The sequence below is a fragment of the Benincasa hispida genome, chromosome 8 (assembly GCF_027475165.1).
Source record: "Benincasa hispida cultivar pf3 chromosome 8, pf3_genome.v1.1, whole genome shotgun sequence".
Lineage (NCBI taxonomy): Eukaryota > Viridiplantae > Streptophyta > Magnoliopsida > Cucurbitales > Cucurbitaceae > Benincasa > Benincasa hispida.
Genome location: NC_143485.1, coordinates 53,374,690 through 53,391,690, shown reverse-complemented (window position 1 = coordinate 53,391,690; position 17,001 = coordinate 53,374,690). Strand labels below are relative to the sequence as shown.

Genomic DNA, 17,001 nt, shown 5'->3' with positions numbered 1-17,001 from the left:
GAAGCAGAAGGGCAAGATGTCAATAGAGAGCTTTGCAAGAACCAAGTTGATTACTGAAGTATTGCTTGTTCTTGAAATTGATCAAAACTTGTTAAGTGTTAGTCCACTAGTAGAGAAGGGATTTAAAGTGATATTTGAAAATAGGAAATGCCTCATTTTTAACTCCAGTGGGAATGAGTTGTTCAACATAAAGATGCAACACAAGAACCTCTCACTGGATTCATTCGAGAAGGAGCAAATAACTTTCAAGTGTCAAATGAATGACACTAAGCTATGGCATAAGAGGCTAGGGCATTTTCAACAAAGGGATTGCAGTATTTGCAGAAGAATAAGATGGAAACTGGAGTACCAGTTTTGGAGAAGCTAAAGACAAACTGCAGAGATTGTTTAATAGGAAAGCAAACAAGGTTGCTGTTCAAGAGGTCAATGTGTAAAACAACTGAGAAGCTGTAGCTTATCCACACTAACTTGTGTGGACCTCAACCAACTCTCCCATTGAATGGTAGCAGGTATTTCATTATATTTATTGATAATTATACCAAAATGTGTTGGATTTACTTCTGGAAACAAAAATATGAAGTAGCTGAATTGTTTAAGTTTAAAAGATCAGTTGATAACCAAAGTGGCTATAAAATCCAAGCAATAGGGTTTGATAATGGGATTGAATACACATTACAAAGGTTTTTTCCTTTATGTGAAGAAGTTGGGATAGAGCATTATCTCACTACTACATATGCCCCACAACAAAATAGAGTAAGTGAAAGGAAGAATGGAAGTATTATGGAGATGACAAGATACATGTTGCATGAGAAGAGCTTGTCAAAAGAGTTCTGGGCTGTAGCAGCTAATACATCAGCCTTTCTATTGAATAGACTACCAACAAAGGCATTAGAGTAGAAGACACCTTACGAAGATTGGTTTAATACTAAACCAGGATTGGAAAATCTGAAGATGTTTAGTTGTTTGTGCTTTTCTCATATTCCACACGAGAAGAGAGACAAGTTGAGTGAAAAGGCAGAATTAGGAATCTTTATAGGCTATAGCATGGTGTCCAAAGCCTACAAGATCTATCATCATCACACAAAAAAAATGGTGTTTAGTAGGGATGTTTAGTTTTTGGAGGATGTGAAGAAGGGCTGGACAAAAGAAATGGAGGTGAAGCAACAAGAAGTCTTCCTAGATCCTGATGAATTAGTTGATGATGCACCAGTTAGAGGGACTAGACTCTTGAATGAGGTGTATGAGAGAAGTAGTATAGCTGTGTTAGAGCCTGCAGGGTACGAAGAAGCTAAACGAGATCAGAAGTGGATGGAGGCCATGAAGGAGGAAGTGAGAATGATAGAGAAGAATAAGATATGGGAGCTAGTAGAAAGGCCTCAAATAGGAAAGGGATTGGGGTCAAATAGGTTTTCAAGACTAAATTGAATCCTGATGGCCCTATGAACAAGTTCAAGGCCAAATTAGTGGTGAAAGGGTATGCACAAGTCTGGGGAGTTGATTTCTCTAAGACTTTTTGCACCTGTTGCAAGTAGAAATGTCCAAAAAATCTACGGGGTTAAGGCCCTGCAGGGACCCACCCGAACGGGTGGGGAATCCCTGAATACATGGGGAATGGGGAGGGAGTGGGGAATTTTTTTTTTCATTTACAATTCAGGGCCAAGGGCGGGGAATATATTCCCCGTTCCCGACCCTGCCCTCGGCCCCGCCCCGCCCCAACTTTGTATATAAATTATAAATTTTTAATATATATATATATCCATATTAATATTTTAGACTTTATTAAGATAATTATGGATGTTTTAATTATTTAACTTCAAGATTTTTATTACTTTAATTCTTTAGATGTTGTAATATTTAAGATAGGATGCTCTAAATGTTGAATTTTAATTTTTACAAATTATGAGAATTTAACATTTTAATTATATTTTTTAAATTGCATGTGTATTATTGTTTTAATTAGTAAAATTGATCATATTTCATTTAAAATGTTTAAAGAATTGTAAAAAAATATATATTTAATTGAATTAAAAAGAAATATTAGAGAGAAATAAAGGAGGGGAATTTTTCTTTGCAGAGAAATTCGCGGGGACGGGGAATGGAATAGGGGGCGAGGGTGGGACGGGGAAAGCTTCCTCGTCCCCGCCCCATGGACACATCTAGTTGCAAGGATGAACACAATCAGATTACTATAAGTTGTGTCAGTCCAACATGGATGGAAGGTATATCGACTGGATGTGAAGTTAGCATTCCTGAATAGGGTGCTAGATGAAGAGATCTACGTTGAGCAACTGGATTGATTCATCATATAAGGGTAAGAGCAGACGGTTTATTTGTTGAAGAAGGTGCTCTATGGGTTGAAGCAAGCTCTTAGGGCATGGAATAGCAAGATGGATAAACACTTGATGAACTTGGGTTTCACAAAAAGTTTGAGTGAACCTACACTCTATGTGAAGAAGTCAGATATTGATATTGTGATTCTATCTCTCTATGTAGATGACTTGCTAGTGATAGGAAGTGATGTGCTCAAATAGATGTGTTCAAACAAGAAATGATAAAGAAATTTGAGATGACTGATTTTTGTCTGATGCATTACTTCTTGGGTATGGATATTCATCAAGCACAAAACGGAGTATTTCTTTATCAGAAGAAGTACATGAGAGAGATATTGAAGAGGTTCAATACGGAAGAGTGTAAGAGTGTGAACAATCTAATGATTCAGAAGGAGAAGTTGCAAAAGGCTAATGGAGATGAACCTATCGATGAGAATGTGTACAGAAACCTAGTTGGATGCCTCATGTATCTCACATCCAATAGGCCTAACATAATATACACTGTAAGTGTCTTATCTACATTTCTTTATTGTCTAAGTAAGAATCATATGATTGCTGCAAAAAGGATTCTAAGATATCTGAAAGACACATTGTCTTTTGGGATCAAATTTAGCAAAGTTGAGAGTTTTGGGTTGGAGGGTTACTTAGATAGTGATTGAATTAGGTCGTTGGATGATATAAAGAGCACTTATGGGTATTATTTCACTATTGGCTCTAGGTGTTTCTCATGGTCTTCAAAAAATCAAGACATATTGGCTCAATCTATTGGAGTTAATGCCCCAAATCTCATGGTCTTATAGTTTGTAAAATTCTATTTGTACAAACATATTATTTATTTAATAAAATAATTGTTATTTTAATTAACATTTAGTTGCATTAACCTAAAACTAATAAACTAAGATCTAAGGTTATTAGATGTAACTTAAACATGTATGTGGAGACATACAGGTGGATCATATTTAAGTAGTAACCTAAACGGTCTGTAGTAGATGGATAAGGCTAGGTACCTTATCCTAGTAACACTATGGATATGACCCGCTTTGTAATTTTTACAATCGTTGTAAAATGTTACAAACAATCTGATCCTGATCATTCATGTGGAGACATGCGAGCGGGGGTATCATATACAAAGAATTTGTATAAGACTGGACCATGAAACGAATATTCTCTCTTTATAACACCGTTGTTAAAAGAGACTTACATTTTACCAGGATGACCATAAATGACTTGACCTTAATCCTAAGTGAGTTGATATGCCTACCATTTTAGGGATTCGTCTAATTGAGGAGTTGGGAACACATCTACACAAGAAGGAATGGACTCCTTCCCAATTGTTAGGATAAGTAGATAAAGTGCTCCCTTTAAGGGCTAATTCCGGATCTTAAAGAATGTGGCACCAAACCCTTTCCTGGTCTGAGAGAGGTTCAGTTATAGTTTTACTATAACTAATTGTTCATTAGAGGGATCAGTGGTACTTAAGGAGTTAGATGTAACTATAGGGGTGAAATGGTAATTTTGACCTAGTTGTACTTACCAGCAATTTGTGAATGGTCAATGCACCGTTGATTGATTATATTCAATGGATACAGAAATATATCTATAGTACAAAGAGTACAATTGTCGGTCTTTAGTGGAGTAAACGATAGTTAATGAAGGTTGATTAATTTAATTAAAGAGTTTAATTAATTAATCAAGTATCATTGGAGCATCAATCTAGAAGTCCATAAGGTCCCATTGTTAGCTCAATAAGGATTAATGAGAATCAAATTAATGTTGGATTAATCTGAAATGTTCAAATTAATTAAAAGGATATGATTATATAAGATAAAATTAATATAATATATATGATATATTATAATATAAAGTTTTAATGAGAAAAATAAATATTTGAATATGATTCAAATATTAATTATATGAATATAATTTATATAAAACTATAGGTTAAAATTAATATGAATATGATTTAAATTAATATTGTAGGTTATATGAAAGAATAATAAACTATAAGTTATATTATATGTGATATAATATAAACTGTAGGTGATATGTTATATGTGATATGACATATGGTCTAATAAGATATGTATTAAATTAGTTAATATATGTTATTATTAATTTTTAAAAATTAAAAAAGGGGGAGGGAGTTATTTTGATAACTTTCTCAACCCCCCTTTTCTCTCATATACGTGAAACACAAAAAAGGGTGGAGGTGGAGTATTGGATTAATCATCTTCTTTTTCCTTTTTGTTATCTCTTTTTATGTGTATAATTCTCTCAACCAAGAAAAATCATCCTTTCATCAAAATTAACCAACAAAAGTCCACACCTCTTTATTGGTTCTTTATTTGAGAATAACAAGGAAGACATTGTGATGGTGTTTAGATTCTAACCTTTTTGTTATGTACGTGGTTGATCGATTTGTGAGGAGAAGATCGAGTTTATGCTGTGAACGAGAGAGGAAGCTAGAAGACGGTTCTTCAAGAGTTAGTTTCGTGTTTCCCTTTTTCCTAACTAATTTCACAGTAGAAAAGCATGCTTAGTTTTCTTTATGTATCCATGTTTCTGCCATTCTGTATATTCAAGTTCTGTAAAATGAAAATTAGAGACACTTGGTATTCAATTGCTTCCGCTTCGGGGAATTCAAATCCCTTCAATTGGTATTAGAGACAAATCGTTTCTCTAATTTTTATTTTCTTACTTAAATTCATAATTCTGGTGGGATTTAAGTTCTTAATGGATTATGAATGTATGTTGGTTTTGACACTTAGATGTTTAAAATATTAGCTTAGCTTTACTGCTTTATTCAGTCGATTTGTAAGAGCTCGGTGTATTTTGGATATTTGATTCTTGCAATCGAGTCTATAAAAGTCCATGTCACTTGTGTTGAGTTTTCGACTTCAATTTGGAAAATTTTGGAGCAAGAACAGAGCAAAAGAATGAAGGATCAAAGAAAATGAAGCATTATGCCCTAGAACGTAAAAACACAACATAACGACGTTGTGCATTACGTTGTAAGGCAGAATTCCCAGTGTATCTACACTCAGCAGCAATGTTGCGACACTGATGTGGAGCGTAGCAATACTACATACAACATAAAGCTATGCTATGGTAACTCAAAAGCCAGATAGCGACATTGCATGCAGCGTAGGACTACGCTATAGTAAAGCAAAAGCGAGAGTAACAATGCTGAGGACAGTTTGCACGTGTGTCGGGCACTTCCAAATCATGGCTTTGAGTCTCTTGGCATGCATTGAAGGCAGCTTTGTATCTTTCTAATCATTACTTTGTAATAATTAATTTATTTGTTTGCATTTTCATTAATTAAATTGACATAAAGAAGATATTAATTTAATTACTGTTTAGAACGCCAATTTTTGGTCCAATGTTGCTTTTATTATTTTATATATGTGATGTATGCCTTTTTTTAATTATATAGCATATTGAATGTCATATAGTATAAAATCCCACCATAGGATAAATCTTTTTTCATGCATCATTTTAATATAAGTGTTATATTATAAAGTTGCATGATTTAATTAAGCATGCGCATGCATCATATTTAATATAATTGTTATATTATATGAATGCAAGCATTAAGAATAACATGTCCATGCATCATATTATATTATAATTTTTATAATATATAGTTGTGGATGATGGATGTATGTTATGTATGTTTTCATTACTTATAATATAATTGTTATTTTATGTAATGAAAATAAATGTGCATAAAACATGACACTACTTAAGAAAAATAGAATTGTTATATATTTGTGTATGTCATTAGATGCATGTATAGATTTTAATTATTTCATTAATCTTTATAAGTGTTATAAGCTAATGAAATTAGAATTAAAATCTATAATCAAGAGTTGCATGCAAACATAGGTTAAATTAATTTTAGTTGGTTTAAAATTGATTTCACCTAGACCTATGTTAATACTATTTCTAATAGGTTAAATCTTTTAAGTCCCTTTTAATAAGATTAAATTGGATTAAATAAAAGATTAAATTTATAACATAATTGTCTATAAGGGACATTTGTCTAAGAAAGATTCATCTAGGTTGGGATATTTAAGCTAATGAAAACAGAACACCTCTACTTGGAAACCGGCCTAGAAGGTGAATTAGACAAATATGTTATAAGCATGCAATGAATGATTAAGATTTATTAAAATGTTTAATAAATAAGAAAAATTATTGTTAAGCTATCCAATATAAGAGTTATATTGGGCTAGTTTAACAATCACAGTAAAATTGATTAGCCAGATTTTTCTAAGTTAATAAACTCTAGGTTTAAAACGTTTAGTGGAAGGAGCATGATATATATGTTATGTCAATTTTCATTCATGTTTCTCCCTAAATAGTTCACACTGTGAGATCTATGCTCAGCCTCAAGGAACCTTTGCTTGTGTCCTCCTATGAATGATGTTTGCATAGGTTAATACCAAGTTGAATGGAGAGAGTTTATAGTAAGTGGGAGAGGGGCATGTGTCAACACATGCCACAGTCTCTTTCGTTGGTTCGTTGTAGAGCTTCATGCTCAACCTTGAGGTACCTTTGCTTGTGTCCCCCCTACGGATGGCATTTGCATGAAATTTTCCACAAACTCCAGAAATGGATAGGACTTCTTTAGTTTTTGTCCCAATCGATTTTTCCCTACGGTCGACTTATTGGGATGGAACTCTAGAGTCTACAATGAAGAGTTACACTTACAAGAAATTGCTAAGTAAGTTTATGATTTATGGACCAAATAATGGTGACTAATCATTATAGGGATAAGAGTTATTTTGGTGTAATGGTTGGTTGATATTATCTCAATTTAGTGAATAGGTAACTGATCACCCTACGGTAGATTTTATCCTAACTCAATGAAGCATCATTGCAAAATAGATGTCACATAGGGTACATTAAATTTTTTCTAAATTGATTATTTTTCATGGGTAATACCTTAATAACTAATATAAATAATTTGCATGTTTTCAGCAATCTTCAAAATGACTAACGCTACATTGAACTTGTTAAGTGCTATCAAATTAACTGACGACAGCTATACTAGTTGGAAAAACATTATGAACACTATGCTTATAATAGATGACCTACGGTTTGTTCTTGTTGAGGAATGTCCTTAAGTGCCCGTTGCTAGAGCATATCAAAATGTTCAGGATTCATATGATAGATGGGTCAAGGCAGACGAAAAGGCTCGAGTGTATATTTTGGCCAGCTTATCTGAAGTCTTGGCAAAAAAGAACGAAACCATGGTCACTGAACGATTGATCATGGATCCTTTGAGGGAGATGTTTGGACAACCGTCTGCTCAACTCCTCCATGAAGATATTAAATACATATTCAATGTCCGTATGAAAGAGGAGGCCACTGTTTGAGAACATGTTCTAAATGTGATGGTCCACTATAACGTGGTTGAGATGAATGGGTCAATCATCGATGACGTCAGTCAGGTTAGTTTCATTTTGGAAACTCTACCTGAGAGTTTCTTCTAGTTCTATAGTAACGCTGTTATGAACAAGTTAGACTATAACCTAACCACCCTTCTTAATGAACTACTAGTCCTTGATGAAAATCAAAGAGCAGAAAGGAGAGACAAATGTTGCCACTTCCTGAAAGAAGTTTCACAAAGATTCGACCCCTGGAAGAAGTCTGTATCTTCTTCGTCTGGCACCAAAAAGTGGAAGAAAAAGAATGATGGTTAGGGGAAAGTTAACCCTACTACGGTCTAGAGGGGCGGGAAGGCTAATGTTGCCAAAGAAATTTGTTTTCATTTCAACCAGGAAGGACAGTAAAAAAGGATCTGTCCCAAGTATTTGGTAGTGAAGAAGAGAGCCAAACAAGGTAAATGTGATTTACTAGTACTGGAAACTTGCTAAGTGGAGAATGATGATTTAGCCTGGATAATTAATTCAAGCACCACTAATCATGTTTGTTTTTCTTTTTAGGGAATTAGGTCCTAGTAGTAGCTCAGGACTAGTGAGATTACTATGCATGTTGGAATTGGACAAGTCGTCTCAGCTGTAGCAGTGGGAGGCCTTCGATTACTTTTACATAAATCATATTTATTATTGGATAATATATATGTATTTCCTGATTTAAAAAGGAACTTGATTTCTATAAAGTGTTTTCTTGAACAGAACTATTCTCTTAATTCTAATGTAAATAAAGTGTTCATTTACAAGAATGGTTCTTTTATTTGTTTAGCAAATTTAAAAAGTAATCTTTATGTGCTAAGACCGTTAGCATCTAAGACCCTTCTTAATACTAAAATGTTCATAATTGCGATAACTCAGAATAAAAGACAAAGTTCCTTCTAAAGAAAATACCCAACTTTGGTACCTAAAATTAGGTCACATAAATCTCAATAGGATTGAGAGGTTGGTTAAGAATAAACTTTTAAGTGAGTTAGAAGAGAATTCTCTGCCAGTATATGCGTCATGCCTTGAAGGCAAAATGACTAAAAAACCTTTTACTGGAAAAGGTCATAGAACCAAAGAACCCTTGGAACTTGTACATTCTGACCTCTATGGTCCTATAAATGTTAAGGCAAGATGATGGTTTGAATATTTCATCTTTTTGATAAATGATTATTCTAGGTATAAGTATGTTTACTTAATGCAACGCAAGTTTGAAGCTCTTGAATAGTTCAAGGAGTACAAGACTGCAATTGAGAACTCATTAAGTAGAACAATTAAGACATTTCAAATTGATGGAGGTGGAGAGTATATGGATTTGAGATTCTAGGACTATTTCATAGAACATGAAATCGTATCCCAACTTTCAGTACCCAATACACCTCAGTAGAATGGTGTATCAGAAAGGAGAAACAAAACCTTGTTAAACATGGTTCGGTCTATCATGAGTTATGCTCAATTACTTGATTTGTTTCGAGGTTATAAAGTACAAACTTCAGCTTATAATTTGAATTGTGTTCCACCCAAGAGTGTTTCTAAAATACCTTTGGAACTATGGAATGATCGTAAAGGTAGTTTATGCCATTTCAGGATTTGGGGTTACCCAGCATATGTGCTTAAAGCTAATCCTAAAAAATTGGAACTTCATTCACAACTATGTCTATTTATAGGTTACCGTAAAGGAACGAGAGGTAGTTACTTCTATGTTCCTCAAGATAATAAAGTGTTTGTGTCGATAGACGCTACATTTTTAGAAGAGGACCACATCAAGAAGCATAAGCCACAGAGTAAAATGGTGTTAAACGAGCTTTCCAATGAAACTATTGAAACTTCAACAATAGTTGTTGAGGAACATAGTACATCAACAAGAGTTGTTGATATCGGTTCATCTAGTCGGTCACATCTACCTTAAGTGTTGAAGGAGCCTAGATGTAGTGGGAGGGTTGCAAACTTACCTATTCATTATATGGGTTTAACAAAATCTCTGACCATCATATCAGATGGCAACATTGAAGATCCATTATTCTAAACAGGAAATGGACGTGGACAAAGATGAATAAGTCAAAGTCATGGATCTCGAAATAGAGTCTTGTGCTTCAATTCAGTTTGGGATCTTATAGATCAACCTGATCGGATTAAACCTATAGGTTGCAAGTGGATCTACAAGACGAAAAATGGTGCAGACCTTTAAGGCTAGACTGGCGGCAAAGGGTTATACCAAGGTTGAGGAGTTGACTGTGAGGAAACTTTCTCACCTGTTGTCATGTTAAAGTCTATTTAGATACTCCTATCTGTTGCCGCATATTATGACTATGAGATTTGGTAAATGGACGTAAGATTGCTTTTCTGAATGGTAATCTTAAGGAGACCATCTATATGCAACAACTAGATGGATTCATTTTTCAAGGTTAAGATCAAAAGGTTTACAAGCTTAATCGGTTCATTTATGAACTGAAACAGGCTTCTTGATCTTGGAATATAAGATTTGATTCTACGATTAAATCTTATGGCTTTGGTCAAAATGTTGATGAGTCTTGTGTTTACAAGAAAATCATCCAAAGTTCAGTAGTTTTTTTAGTATTGCAGGTGGACGATATCCTACTCATTGGAAATGATGTAGGTCTACTGATTGATGTTAAACAGTGATTAACGACCCAAATCCAAATGAAAGATTTGGGAGATGTGCAATTTGTTCTAGGGATCTAGATCTTTAGGGATCGTAAGAATAAAATGCTGACCTTGTCTCAAGCATCATATATTGACAAGATGCTTGTCCAATAGGGGTTTGTTACCTTTCAGACATGGAATTACCTTGTCTAATGAACAATGTTGTAAGACATATCAAGAAGTTAAGGAGATGAGATAGAGCTGGTGCATTGGCTGTTGGCAACTTAATGTATGCAATATTATGTATTAGACCTAACATTTGCTATATAGTGGGGAAAGTTAGTAGATATCAGTCTAATCTAGGATTAGATCATTGGACAGTAGATAAAACCATCCTCAAGTATCTTTCGGGAACGAGGGATTACATGTTTTTGTATGTGTTTAAGGATTTGATCCTTATAGGATACACTGACTCTAATTTTCAGACTGATAGGGATTCTAGAAAATCAACTTCAATATCAGTGTTCACTCTTAATGGAAGAGTTGTAGTCTAGAGAAGAACAAAGTAAGGTTGCATAGCTGACTCTATAATGAAGGCAGAGTGTGTAGTGGCTTGTAAAGCTGCCAAGGAGGTTGTATGGCTTAGAAATTTTTTTATAAATATGGAAGTTGTTCCAGACATGTTTAAGCTCATCACCCTTTGTTGTGATAATAGTGGTGCCATGACAAATTCCAGGGAGCTTAGATGCCACAAGCATGGAAAGCACATAAAGTGCAAGTATCATTTCATTTGGAAGATTGTGCACGAGGGGACGTGATCATTGATAACGGGCAGAAATGCACGTTATCATAGTGCTAAGTTCTTAAACAATCCTGGGTTGCATTGATAAAATATGATTAATTGCGTCCAAAAAGCATCAAATTCATAATATTGCGGTCATATGCGTTCATCACATATAAACAGTAGATTTTTGTGTTTTTATGCAGAATATGCGTTGACGCAAGGTGGAAATTGTGATCATAGGAAATCATTGGTCGATCGCAGCATTACCACAAGGCTTTACGGTGATTGTGTTCGCAAAAATTTGCGCAAGAAGGATAGCCACAACCTGGTTAGTGCAACTCGATAAGCGTATCTGGGTGAAAGGCACAATTAATCGCGATGGGACAGAAAGCTGATGATGGTCGGATCCGAATTAAGCTGACAGCCGCTAACGATAACAAGTATATTCAGCTTTTTGGTGACAAATATTCGGCGCATCAATCAGAAAATTAAAGTCATCCCATCTGAGCAATCATAAGAGAGAAGCCGACTTCACCTCGAAGCTCTATAAATATCAAAGGCATCCTTTAGAAAAGGGGTTAACCAGTTCCACTAATTCAGCACGTCTTTGTCCATAGTTTTTTCTTTTTATTTTAAGGCGGAGCAAGAGAAGAGTAAAGACGCCGGAGATTGCTCAGGGCAACTCGAGAGAAAACCTTGAGGCGTAAGAGCGGAGAGCGGGCCGATTCTCGCGAGAGCGAGATTATCTTTTGAACACGAGTAGAAAGACAGTGTAAAAGCCTGGGAAGTAAGAGATTGCTACCAGGCTCTTTATTCTATCCTTGCATTGTTATTTTGTACTTCATCTTTATATTTATACAATGGAAGTTCTTATTCTATATCTATTCACTCTCTTAGTATGAATGAGTAGCTAAACTAGTCGAATGGGTTGAGAAGAACTAAGCTAACATAACCTAGGATTATCAATGCATGCGATTGTCTTGTTTTATGTTGTGCCCAACACCTCTTTAGAGCTACTTGAAAGAGAGTCTAAAGAAAGAACCTAATGACTCGAGAGAGCTAGGTTACAATCTAGACTCGAGAGAGCGAGATTAGATTTGCATAAACAAGAGATAGGGACTTAGAGATAAGCTCTGTTTGTCAACATTGCATCGCATGCACCCTAGAGATAGGTATGATATTATGTGGTCGCATATTTGTGTGGATGTCATTTTGTCATCGCATAAATAGGAATAGAGGCTTATGTGTAGGCCCTATAGACTTATCGCATATATCGCATGCGTTCTAGCCTTAGAAGTCGTGGCATTCGCACCGAGAGGTGGTTTACTGTTGTATGAATGTTGCATGATCGCATAGCATGAACCATCCTAGGAAGTGTTAGCTGAAACTTTTCTCAACCCATTCACTGCATACTCATCGCATCTTTCGTTTATTTAACTTTTTTCAAACTTCGCCACATTTATTTATTTTTCATCACCGCAAACAACAATCCCAACAACTTATTTATTTATCCAGTTACCGCAAAGTTTTCCCAAAAATTACCAACGCAACCTATTTTTATAAGTCCCTGAGTTCGACCCTGGACTTACCAGGAAACTCAGTGGAGTTTACACTTGGATTCCGCTGAGGAAATTTAAGTGCTCAACGCATTTTTCACCATCGCATTTCATCCATATTTCCACATCATAAAATAACACATCAATCATCATAAAGATCGCTTTAGAGCATCATGTTACTGATTCATTTACAAAGGCTCTCAAGGCTAAAATGTTTAAGGGTTGCCTGGAAAGTCTGGGTCTAAGAAACATGCGACATTTAATCTAGGTGCAAATGGGATATTTTACTGGTCGCATAGTGTATGTCCTAGTTTATTGTTTTTGTGTACTATACTAGTTTTGTACTTTATTTTTGTACACCCCACTAGCTTTAGAACAAGTGGGAGTGTTGGGATTGATGTCCTAAATCTCAAGATCTTGTAGCTTGTAAAACTTTATTTGTACAAGCATATTATTTATTTAATAAAATAATTATTATTTTATTTGACATTTAGTTGAATTAACCCAAAACCAATAAACTAAGATCCATGGTTATTAGATATAACTTAAACATGTATGTAGAGACACACAGGCAGACCGTGTTTAATTAGTAACCTAAATGGTCTGTAGTAGATGGATAAGGTGGATACCTTACCCTGATGACATTATGAATACGACCTACTTTGTAGTTGTCACAATCATTGTAAAGTGTTACAGATGATCTGATCCTGATCATTCATGTGGAGACATGCGAGCAGAGGTATCCTATACAAAAAGATTGTATAAGATTGGACCACGAAATGAATAGTCTCTCTTTATAACACTGTTGCTTCAAAAGACTCACAATTCACCTAGATGACCATAGGTGACTTGACCTTAATCCTAAATGAGTTGTGAACCCTTGCTTATGAGGGCGGTTCTTTGATCTATATGGGTGAGAGTAGTCAAATTTGTCAATTCAATATGCCTATCATTTTAAGGATCGTCTGATTAGGGAGTTAGGAACTCACTTCTTCCCGATTGTTGGAGTAAGTAAATAAATTTCTCTCTTGGGGCTAATTTCGATTCTTGAACAATGTGGCATCACACCCTCTCTTGGCTCGAGAGGGGTTCAGTTATAGTTGAACTATAACTAATTGTTCATTAGAGGGATCAATGGTACTTAGGGAGTTAGATGTAACTATAGGGATAAAACGGTAATTTTGACCCTATGAAGAGTCAACGCACTGTTGATTAGATATATTTAATGGACACAGGAATATATCTATAGTGCAAAGAGTACAACTGTCAGTCTTTAGTGGAGTAACTGACAGTTAATAAAGATTGATTAATTTAATTAAAGAGTTTAATTAATTAATCAAGTATCATTGGAGTTTCAATCTATAGGTCCATAAGGTACCCTTATTAGCTCACTAAGGATTAATGATAGTCAAATTAATTTTGAATTAATTTGAAATGTTCAAATTAATTATAGGAAATTAATTGTATAAGATATGATTAATATAATGTATATGATGCATTATAATATAAAGTTTTAATGAGTGAAATAAATATTTGAATATGATTCATATTAATACTATAGGTTATATGAGAGAATAATAAACTATAGGTTATATTATATATGCCATTCGATTGCTTCCACTTTGGGGAATTCAAATCCCTTCACAATCAACTGCAGAAGTGGAGTTCATTGTAGCTGTCGCAGTAGTAAACCAAGCTGTTTGGTTGAAGAAGTTGATGCATGACTTACATTTAAAGTAAGAACAGAGTGTGAAGGTGTTGGTGGATAATTTAGCAACATTAGCTATTTCTTTGAATCCAGTTTTTCATAGAAGAACCAAGTACTTTAAGATAAAATATTATGTTGAGAGAGATACAAAAGGAAGGAGAAGTGTAGTTGGTTCATTGCAGTTTAGAGGAGCAAATAGCAAATATTTTTACTAAATCTTTTAGTGTTGGTCGTTTTCAAGCTCTTAAGAGCAAGCTAAATGTTTGCTGGATTTGAGTTAGGAGGAGTATGTTAGTAACTCAAGTGCAAATCTATGTCTTAAATTAGTCCAAAGTGTTAGTTCCTAGAAAAGTTGTTAGTGCCTGTATTTGGAGTTAGTTGCTATTTTTGTGAAGTTAATAGAGTTTGTTATCGACTAAGCTATTTTTAGCATATAGCATTAGTATTTATGTGAAGCGATTGAATAAAATTACACACACTTGTTCAATTCTCTTCTTTCTCTCTAATAAGAACAATAGGAGAAGGAAATACTTCAAGCCGTAGATTCAAGACTTCCATCCTCAAATAAAGAATGTTCCAACTCTGAGCAGCTAGAGGATTATCATCAGAACCATCATTAACACTGCAAGTGAAACGAAAATTGTTCGGCCACCATATGGAAAGCCCATCTTCCACCTGCATTACAAAAAGAAACTCTTTTTACATTGTGTTCTTGCCAACAACTCACACAAGAAAATCCATTAATTAAAAACACAAACACTGAACTCACCTGAAGTAAAACTGACGATCATGATAACATAAAGAAATTGAATCCATATATTTCCTAATCTTTCTTACTCCCAATGGTTGTCCTGAAGGCATCCAATTGAGAGTTGAGGCACTGAGCACACTCACTCCCACTGATATCTCTAGTACACTGAGGCATCCCATATCTCTTCCCTCTCAACCCAGCATCCAAAACATCAGTTTGAAACATCAAATTTTGATGAGGAGCAGAGGAAGCCAATCCACTCATTAGAGACAAACCATTTGAAGCCAAAGATGGGTCATTATAATTGGTGTCATTAAAAGTAGCAACAGAAGTTTGACCCATGTATTTCGTGAACTTACTATTTACTTGCTTTTTATTAAGAATTTACTTTCTGTTGTCAAAGGTACATATACTTTTCTTTAGATTGAAGTTATTATTCTTGTGCCAATACTCTTTAAGACTTACTAACGAGCAATTAGATAGAGTATGTCATCTAGTGATTTCTTAACTCAACCCAAAAGTTCATATTTTGTAAGTTATTTATATAAAGTATTTTATCTCTTTGACAGATTGTCCACTTCCTTGCATTTGTGATCAATCTATCTGAAGAGTTTTCGCTTGAACTATGTGGAAAAATCAAGGAGAAGAAGAAATCACTCAACAACGAAAGATAGGAAACTTGCAACCAAAGCACATAAACTCACACTCATCTCATGGATACAAGGTGTGGTATTCATATTAGTTGGTTAATTATTTTTCGAGCTAACCAATTGTTCTGTTTAGAGAAAATAAATTATACGATTAGGTTCCTTCAAACCAAAAAACTTCATGTAGTCCATCAATCATCTTTTGGTATCTCTACGAGTAGAAACAACTTAGATTTTGGTTGAATATGAGATCGGATAAAATTATTTTGACTAAAAATTATTTTGACTAAAAATTATTTCGGGTTGATTGATGGTGGAATATTGCATTTTTACTAGGTCTTGCACGAATCTACTGAAGTGGCGAAGCTATGATTGATGTTGGATTAGTGACAAAACTTGTTGTAATGTCCTTACTCATATCAAAACTTGTATTTAGTTTCTTTGTAAAAATTTTACCAAGTTTTGTTATTAGTTTCATTTTATTTATTCATTTGGGGACATTTGATATCTCCCTTGTATTTAGTTCTTTGTAAGAACATTAACAATTTTATCGTTATATATGAAAATTCTTATTTATGTTCGTACTGATTTTGTTTCAAAATAGGATAGTTGATGATGAAAATCATATGTAAAATGACAGGGTTTAATGTGTTGGAATTTATGCCCTAAAGCCTCATAATTTATTAGTTGATTAATTATGCAATATTAAATTTCATTAATAGAAAAAATCAAGGTTATTGCATGAAGTCTTGAACATTTATCTAGTTGACATATGAGTGGATCATGTTCAAGAAATAACCTAAAAGTTTATAATATATTGATAAGGTTTCATACATCACTATAGGGAACTATACTCACTCTTTTCTCACGAGTGTCCAACTAATCACAGTAAAGGTAGCTTTTTCTACCCCTAGTCGTGCATAACATTACAAGTTCATTTTCTTTTTCATGATATTTTATTTTCATTGGAACAATAAATCAACTGATTTTTTTAAACAAGCATATAAATCATTTTTACTCCTCAGTATTATATTACAACCTATCATGCAAGACACTATCTAATTAGTGGGGCCTATTGGAGTGACAACAAAAATACAAGTTAAGTAAGGCAATTTTAAGCATGAGAGACCTAATATAGGAGACAAAGAACTTAAGCATGCATGGAAAGTAAGCAAAATTTTAAAAATGGCTAAAA

At 34.3% G+C, this 17,001-nt stretch overlaps 1 protein-coding gene across 1 annotated transcript; it reads right to left on the bottom strand.

The window, feature by feature from the left end:
• Positions 1-14,891: 14,891 nt before the first annotated feature.
• Positions 14,892-15,501, bottom strand: LOC120084110 (uncharacterized). The gene is made up of 3 exons (XM_039040011.1): positions 15,246-15,501; positions 15,178-15,188; positions 14,892-15,083 (listed from the first exon to the last, which is right to left on the bottom strand). Exons 1-3 carry the CDS (start codon positions 15,499-15,501, stop codon positions 14,892-14,894), a joined length of 459 nt encoding a protein of 152 aa, XP_038895939.1.
• Positions 15,502-17,001: the final 1,500 nt, after the last annotated feature.

Bases quoted from the DNA above. Each gene is read 5' to 3' on its own strand.
- LOC120084110 (XM_039040011.1), bottom strand. From the start codon at position 15,501: ATGGGTCAAACTTCTGTTGCTACTTTTAATGACACCAATTATAATGAC.